This window comes from Aulostomus chinensis, chromosome 15, assembly GCF_037954235.1.
Source record: "Aulostomus chinensis isolate RoL2024-O1b breed Wild chromosome 15, RoL_Achi_v1.0, whole genome shotgun sequence".
NCBI lineage: Eukaryota > Metazoa > Chordata > Actinopteri > Syngnathiformes > Aulostomidae > Aulostomus > Aulostomus chinensis.
This window is the reverse complement of record NC_141334.1, coordinates 16,743,464-16,752,306: the sequence shown is the minus strand read 5'-3', so window position 1 is coordinate 16,752,306 and position 8,843 is coordinate 16,743,464. Positions and strand designations below refer to the sequence as shown.

Sequence of the window (8,843 nt, the reverse complement as noted above, 5' to 3'; positions counted from 1 at the left end):
AACAAAACAAATCTGTTGACATTGAAAGCTGATGGTAGCAAACACACTTTGTCATTATACAGTTAGTCTGGCACGCTCACTTAACAGACGTCTGTTACCGTGGATATGAGTCAACCAAGACCTCAAAAACATCAGATTCTTTTAAAAAATGGACTGAAATCCAACAAATGAACAAAGATGCGATCTTACATTCATGATGCGGATTTGCACGTTTTAAACAATTTGCACTACACATCAAACTGATGCTATCAATGGTTACCTAATGCACTGCTGCAGGTGGCAAAGGAAGTTTCTACTTTAAAATATCTGCTGCCGGTCTGCAGTCCAGGTGTAGAACGGAGGATCCATTTCACCTGGGCTCATCAGGGACACCATTTTTGTCATGTCCATTGAGGTTCCTCATCTCAGTTTCTTTCTTAACTGCATCCACATGTTCCTTAGACTTTTGGGAGACCTCTTTTCTGTTCATGAAGAGGAGTCGTTTCTGCACAGATTTTTGAGAAAGCTGCAGTTTTCTGCGAGATGCTCCTCTGCAGCAGAGCAGCTCTCCGTAGGCCTTACGGAAATCCCTGTTGAAGGCTGGATACAGGATGGGGTTGAGTGCTGAGTTAAAATAACCCAGCCACAGCACCACAGAGTGAAGGGTATTGGGGGGGTTTGTTTTTTCCTTTATCCCCATGCAGGCGAAGTAGGTGAAGTAAGGGAACCAACAGATGATAAAGGCCCCCAGTACGGCAGCGAGGGTCACTGTAGCTTTGTGCTCTCTGGCTATGGCTGCAGTTGATGCCGTGCGTGCAAATGATGGCGTGGCGGCACGAATACGTTGTACCTGAAAGGACTGAAAGCAGTTAACACAGTCATGCCCTCACAAATTACTACATGAATGGAAGAAACGGTGCAGATCACTTCTTTGAAATTGTTTTCTTTTTGGTTTGGTTCTTTTTGAAAAGCTATCTATGACCTTTTCCGTTCCACCTGCAGCATGTTTTAGAACGTGTTGGTAAGTACTCACCTGTTCTCGTGCCACTCTGAATATGCAAAGATACATTCCACACATGAGCAGCAGAGGCAGGTAAAAGGAGCCAAAGGCATAAATAAGAACATAGTTGTTATTCCATTCAAACTGGCAGTAGCGTCCCTCCGCCTCCTCATCCCCCATGCCCCAGTCCGAGTGCTGCACTCTGTAGTCTGCTGTGTTCCAGCCTAGGTGGATGGGCACAAAGGACACAGCTAGTGACAAGGCCCAGATGGCGATCATGGCCAGTGTCACCCTTGGGGCAGTAATTCTCCGACCGTAGCTTAGGGGAGCTGAAATAGCGAGGTATCGGTCTGCGCTGATGGCCAGCAGGGTCAGGATGGACGCTGTGCACAACATGACATCCAGTGAGATGTAGATGTTACACGCTGTGCCTCCGAGAGGCCACTTCCCGCTGCGCAGCTCCACGCTGGCAGAAAAGGGCAGCACCACCAGGCCTAGCAGGAGATCTGTTACTGCCAGCGACACCACGAAGCAGTTAGCGATGCGCCACAGTCGGCGGCTGAGTCCTACAGCAAGACACACCAGCACGTTCCCCCCAACGGTAAGAATGATAAAAGACACCAGCACCAGCCAGCGGAGAGCCATGGAGATCATGATGACCTCCTCCTCCTCAATCACCGGGTCACTGAGATGGTGCTACTGTCAGTGAAACAACTGGTTCCTCCACTTATCTCCACACTTCTGCTACAACCAGTTCACTCATTCAGCAGGTTTTGTTTTCTACAGCTGCCGTGTATGAAGGTAATTAGCCACACCATAGGCAAATTACAGGATGGGGAGAAGGTGCCAGCCATCGCTGTTTCCCACGGTGCTGTGACTGTCAGCTCCTGATGTTACTCCCCTGGTGAAGAACAGGAAAAAATGCTTTAGGACCTATATTCCAAGATGACAAACGCCATACTGGCATTTTGTGTTAAAAGTGTAGTTGTATAACTAATTGCCAATCAATCCCTGTATTTCAGTGGGGCCACCAAACCAGTTCACAAACGACATAATGAAATATGTCATAGACTTGAATCTGATCTTGACCAAGCCTACAAAATCATGAATGCTAATTTTTTTGTTTTTGTTTTAATCAATATGAAACTCTGGTTATTTTCCTAAATTCTTATGTCAACCTGTAGAAACGCTAGATTTGGAGACAACGTCAAAGTAAACAGTGAAGCAAATTAAATACAGTAGACATTAAAAAAAAACAACAACACCACTCTAAGTGGAATGGCCACATTTAAACCTTCATTATGAACACTTTGTTCAATTTACACACAAATATACATTTATTTTACATGCATTGCCCAAATAAGACAGCTTGTTACACTTTCAGTGATACTTAACCCAAAAAGCATGATTGTCAAGTGTTAACTTACAGCTGTATTGCTACTTTGCAGAAAGAGCTAGCATCCTACATTTAGCTTAAAGCTAACGGTACAATGATACTGAGCAAAAACATTTATTTTCGAACTCTCAAATGCATCATCTGGTATAATTCAGGTCTTCTTTACCCAGCTTTATGCTTTATGCTATTTTTAGTCCATAAACAGATTGACCTGAGCCAAACTCTAACAAACTATAGTCCCTTTCACTGCCATTCTTGTTTTCACCACAACCAAACTTTTTTGGTGAAGTATCCATGTAAAAACACAAGCCAGCCTTCTGTAGGATTGTTTCCTGGCTTAGTGCTGAGTGTTCACCATCTGTTGAGAGCGTAAACAATTTCAATTTCAGCTACCAGATGCTGCACCATACTGTGTGTGTGTATATATATATATATATATATATATATATATATATATATATATATATATATATATAGTTAAACATACTCAATCTCAATTTAACAGTCACGTTCTGTTTACTATGCTGATTATACATAATACATTCATACATATAATAAAGTCATTTTAATACCCATTCTGTATTCATTGTTTGGCTGTTTGAGATTCTGCTTCCTGCTCTACCTCTTGGAACAAAACAAATTAATGTATTGTGTATGAGACGCAAAATACGTCTATGTTCATCTTAAACAGACGTGTTCAGCTGGATCTACACGATAAACCAGAGTGAGCATGGAATGTTGGGTTACTGTACATCAGTAGCTGTACAGAGAGAGTGATAAGATATATGGTGGCCCTGCAGTGGCTGATCCCTGATGATGCCACCATCTGTTCCAGTGTGTGTGTGTGTGTGTGTGTATATATATATATATATATATATATATATATATATATATATATATATATATATATATATATTTATATATTTATATATATATATATATATATTATGCATCATGGTAATACATGACACAATGTTAAAAACAATCATAAAACAATCTGTCAGAGATGAGTAAACAAGCTGTTTGAGGGCAGGATGATTAAACAAAACTCCCCCACTGTGAAACATAAAAATGAACCTCTGTTTTTCCAAAGACGAGCTTTTAAAAGCCATTTTAAAAGGGTTCTTTTAAACTCGTATACACACTCGGTTTTGCCTCTCGCTTAAAGCTTTTTTCCATCACAAAAGGACAGAGCTGAATATTCTATTCAAAATATGTATAAATGATAGGACGCATAGATCATCTGATTTGTGTTTTTCTTTATTGCAAGTCACCCTTCAGCGCCCCCCTGGTGTGCCGCGCTTGATGTATTTATTTATTTTATTTTTACAGCATCTAAAAATCAGAATTGTCCAATGTGGAAAGTAGCTCAACGCTAACAGTCTGACTACATGTTGTGAATAATTGATGGTGCTGTTTTTAATTTGCCATTAGCTTCCTTACTACAGCGAGGCCATCTGATGTACTCCCATAAAAAATAGATCACATCGGTCGTCTGGTACTTCTCAAATTCTCTAATTAAGTTTTGATGATTGGGAGGCTAATTTTTTTTACATCATGGCTACATCCCTTAAAATATGTTTGACACGCAGGTGACCTTTCACCCATCTTAACTTCTTGTTAAAGATGGGAAGTCACACACACAAACACGTCCGCGTGCGCACGCACACACACACACACACACACACACACACACACACACACACACACAAGCAAGCCTCCAAATAGTTGTGTGTATTTGTTTAGATGATAGCATATCAGTACCTCTAACTTTTATGACCTGTTTTTTTTAACGAGACTCAGACGACCTTCTCAGTCTTGTTTGTTTAGAAAGAGCACGTTGAATTGTTAGTGATGACATTAAGCAGGAAAACACAAGGAAGTGCAGATTGTTTGGTTCCTAAGCAACATCATCTCTGCCGTAACGACCGTAATGACTGTTTACCTTGACGAGTATAAGAAAAGTGGTTGCAAATTCGCTTTTGTCTGCCGTCCTCTAAAAATAACTTTCATTATGCGCTTCTGTTCCAGTGCCATCACTGTTGCAGCTGTAAAATGGTGGATAAACTGAAATCTTAAGTTTCACCATCAGAATTTGATCTGTTTGATCCGATAACGTCTGGAAAATCTAGAGGAGCCGCAAGATTAAATTATTTATAGGTTTCAATTTATAGCACAGTGGCTTTGAGTTTAAGTTGGGGAAGGTAAAGGACATTAGAAGGGTTGGCTCATGCTCACAGCTAACGCTTTCCGACAATAGCAATAAAAAGGCTGGACCACGACAGGTCAAAGGTCATATCTCCACAAAAGAAACACTGAATGAAAAAAAAAAGTAGTCGCATTTGTGCTGTCACAATTATCTCACCCAATTAAAAATAACTATAATTTTTGAAGAAAGTAAAACAGTTATGTTCACTCATGTCTCTGCCATGTCACTTTGAAAAAGACAGTTTGTCCTTTTAATAAGAACAATACATTCACCTGTGAATATCTTTCGCGTCACAGTTTGATAGCTCTTAATTTCAAACGATCACTTTCCTCAAGCTATTCATTCATTCGTCCATTCGAAGCGCCGTCGTTCCTTCCCACTCAGAGAATCCAGGGTTATCGTGTTTTGTTTTTCCTTTTTAAATTAATCTCAGTAGATTTCCTTCAAGGATAAACACTTGTTTCCATGGTGACTTCATTTGTTCAGCATTGACAGTGGTCAGGTCAAATTGTGTCCCTGGACAGCCTGCTGGTCTCATTCACTGCCTCCAGAAGAGGTCTTTTTAATCGGCAACCGGCCGTAAAGAAGATTTAACACAAAACCCTTCTTCTTCTTTCCCCTGTTTGAAATGTGGCGCAGTATGTAGGTATCGTGGTCGAACACCCAATCATGTTACAGTTAAGTGCATTATTAATACCTCCATCTTATTTATGAATTTGTTTCCTTCTAGTAAGTCCGGGCGAATTGGCGAAGACAAATCCAGAAACGTCCAATCAGCCTCTTCAAAGGTGGGTTTGTTTACAGTGATACTTCACCTCAATAACGTCTGAACGCACATTTTAGGACAGTATCGCCGTTGTTAGCCATTAGCTGTTATTAGCTTCAAGCTAAATGTACGTGGCCGGTTCGTCCTGCATTCTGGAGTCACAAAGACGTTAGGAAAAGACATCTGTGTGAGCTTAAGACATGAAGATATTTATGACAACTTGAAAGACAAAATATGCATTTTGGCTGAAGTCCAGCTGTAAATCAGTATCGCTGTCAGGTATTATTTCTGTTCTAAATAAATGATCTCATTATAATAAAAGTGACTGAAGCTGCATTGATTATGGGATTTCCTACATCATAAAAGAAATGAAGCCAAGCTGGTGAGAGGGGGCGAGTCAACACAGAAAGAAAAACATGTGGAAAACACAAGGGGCTGACGATTATTTTTACCACCCAAAGAATGAAAACCGAGAGAACAATAGTACGTCGAAAACATTCAGAGTTTAGTTTTCATGCCGCAAAACGAAGATGTGACACTTCCCATATTTCCAGCTGTGTTAATTCCTTTAAGTGGACCTCTGACATCTTTTTGGAAACATAAACATAATTAGTTTGTTGCTGAGTGGAAAAACTCCTCACGGTTGCTGTACTCACAAATAGCTACTGGGCTGTTGTGCTTTTAAGAATGATGCAATAATCCAGGCAGAAGTGGTGCTGCAACCAAAGTACGAGTTGAACATCTAAGTGGTGGTTTGACAAAAAAAAAAAATTAAATAGGCTGGAGCTAAATTCAGACAGTCTTTATAGGATGAGTACAGGCTACAACCGAACACAGAAATCCTCTATCATTGTTGAATGAATATTAGACATAAGTAAAAAGAAAGAAAATGGTTAAATAAGGTAACAAACAAAAGACCTCCCTGATAAGTCAGTAGAAGTCTGTTTTATTCAACTGTCTCACTCTAACATCACCAACACCTACAGCAACTCAGACGGTAATATTCACCGAAGTACCAGAACTGCTTCAAGATAGTGCACGGCGTCTCGCTATGAACTTGAATTAACTTGATTGAACGTCTTAACCGATACTAAACTGGAATTCCTGTGAATGTGTAACCACAGGAAAGCAACAAGAGTCACCAAGCAACCTGCACGCATGTCTCAGCGCTCACCGTCTCGTCTGTGCAACCGTGAGATAAACATGAATGTGAAAAACCTGGGAACTCACCTCACATGGTTTGTCTTGAACATGCATTTTCCCCAGGTCATGAATGTGCTCCTCTACTTCCTAGATCCTGCTGATGTGTAAACTTCTCTCTCTCTCTCTCTCTCTGTCTCTCTCCCTCCCTCCCCTCCCTCACCCTCACTGACACGGACCTCCCACTACCCATCCTGCATTCATTCATCACACTTCTCTTTCAATCATTGCCGGTGCTGTTGATATTTTCTCTTGAATTCACGATATTGTGCATTGCTCCCAGTTTAAAGACCGCATTTACAGTTAAGATTTTGAAAGTAAAGAGCTGTTGCCTACCAGCAGACGTTCAAGGGTGAGGGAAGTCAGCACATTTTGATGGAACACAGGCTACGATTATTAATATCACGATTATTTGTGGATTCATTTATGTTCTATATCTGGTGGGCCGAATCAAATTTATGACAGGCCCCACTTTGGGCAGCCCTGCAAACTCATGTGATCTTTATTAAGATTACTTTGCCTGAGCTTTTCTAGTTATTTGTCTACATGCAACAAAAATCTGTATTTCTCAGCTCAATGGCGAGGAGTCAGCGAAGACTGTCACTCCAAACAGAACTCACCTCTTGTCACCTCCATGTCGCGGCCGCTTCCACAACAATGTACGACTCTCTTCAGTTTAAATGCTCACATCCAAAATGCCAATGACTTCCCCGAATCAAGGTGTGGATCACCTTTCCCAGTTGCTCCACCCACCCCCCCCCCCCCATCCCCATTGTCCCGTAAATGAAAACAAAATAGTTAACAATTAAAACAAGTTTGAATAATCACGCGAGATTGAACAATAACAAGAGTAACCTGGAGATTGTTTCACTCAGCAGTACTGAAGTTTGTGTTGATGTGGGAGGAAGACTCCCCTTCAGGCATTCCACTTACTGGCATCGGGTACTGCAGCAGTACAAACACACGCACGCACGCACGCACACACACACACACACACACACAGATGTTTGTGTGCATTAAGCATAATAAAGAATTAACGAGATGAAGACTGGTTTAAGCACAGAGAGAATGATCCTTGTGGATGCTGACTGGAATGTTAATATCCTCAATCCAAACGGGAGCCCTAAAATGAAAGAAAAAGCCTGAGAATCAAAGATGGTGGCAAGATGATTGGTTCGGCTAGAAATGACACTAAAGAAACAGGTCAATATTACTCTGATACTCCACAATATTCTCAAACATTAAAAATATGAAGATGACGGGAAGAGGAAGCTGCTTGACCACCAGCTATAAACTTGTGCTATTTTAGCTGATTTAAATACTTTAATTCTCCATTTAGCATAAATAATTTTTTTTTCGGCACAATGTCAACTATTTGGCGTGAAAATGATTTTTCAGTTATGTCAGCAGCACAAGTAATGCGATCTGATTTCAGCAGCATGAACTAAAGGGAATCATGAAAGTCTTATCTAAAAAAAGAACAAATAAATGAGACGGACAGCAGACAGCTCTTCAACATAGGATAAGCCTATTAATATTTTATTTAAAATGAGCTTTGATAGAATTATCATGCCTTCAGTTGCTGCATAATAAATATTCTGACTCTTCACTCCCCCTGCTGGAGATCAAGTGAAATACAGGAGAGAAGTCTGAGAAAGATGACAGGATATGATGTGTATTTGTTTTAGAATCGCAGTCTTTCTCCACCATGCAACCTCGTTCAGACTCTCCACGTGGCAGGAAACCAAAATCACTGCTCTGCGTCCGTTCATAGACTGTCACACACAAACTTTCTTCCCGTACCGGTTGTGTGTTTATATATACGCTGGTGTTTACTGTACTTCATTGGAGCAGAATGTGTGACATGATTCTGGCCGTAGACTGTTTGTTCTCAGAGGAATTAAAAAGGCCTGGGAGCTGTGTTGACTGTCAATCATCCTCATTCATGCTGGTGTGCTAACAAGATATGAGTGAGCCTGAAGTGATGTTTCTGACTAACAAGCTGTTTCAAGGCTGCTGCTCTGACCTGCTTCACGCTGCTGTTGCTGCTGTTGCTGCTGTTGCTGCACTTCAGAACCTCCGCTTTCTTCTGCCATCAAAGCCAAATCAAATATAAAAAGATTTAGCAAGTGAAAAGGACTTTGATTTCTCACTAACTTCTGACGAGCATTTCTACATATAATCTAGATCGCCTAACGAAGCGTTCACTGTTAGCGGTGGCTTTTAGCATTAATTCTTGTGATGAGTGAGTCAAGCTTAATTTTAGTTTTGGAACTGAAACATAAGATGGATG

General features: G+C 40.8%; 1 protein-coding gene across 2 annotated transcripts; it reads right to left on the bottom strand.

The window, feature by feature from the left end:
• On the bottom strand, nt 1-7,191 carry hrh2b (histamine receptor H2b). Of its 2 annotated transcripts, none has more exons than XM_086226630.1 (3): nt 7,171-7,191; nt 1,013-1,880; nt 1-829 (listed from the first exon to the last, which is right to left on the bottom strand). In XM_086226630.1, the coding sequence occupies exons 2-3, from the start codon at nt 1,631-1,633 to the stop codon at nt 350-352; spliced, it is 1,101 nt and encodes a 366-aa protein (XP_086082756.1). In that variant the 5' UTR covers nt 1,634-1,880; nt 7,171-7,191; the 3' UTR covers nt 1-349. The 2 variants fall into 2 exon arrangements, with proteins under 2 accessions (XP_086082756.1, XP_086082755.1); XM_086226629.1 differs by lacking the exon at nt 7,171-7,191 and adding an exon at nt 6,581-6,651.
• Between the last annotated feature and the right edge of the window lie 1,652 nt (nt 7,192-8,843).

What these genes read in the sequence shown, in the direction of transcription:
- hrh2b (XM_086226630.1), bottom strand. Translation starts at nt 1,633, where the DNA reads ATGATCTCCATGGCTCTCCGCTGGCTGGTGCTGGTGTCTTTTATCATT. An exon ending in TCAGAGTGGCACGAGAACAG is followed by an intron (nt 830 to 1,012) that starts GTGAGTACTTAC and finishes CAGTCCTTTCAG; the next exon opens with GTACAACGTATTCGTGCCGC.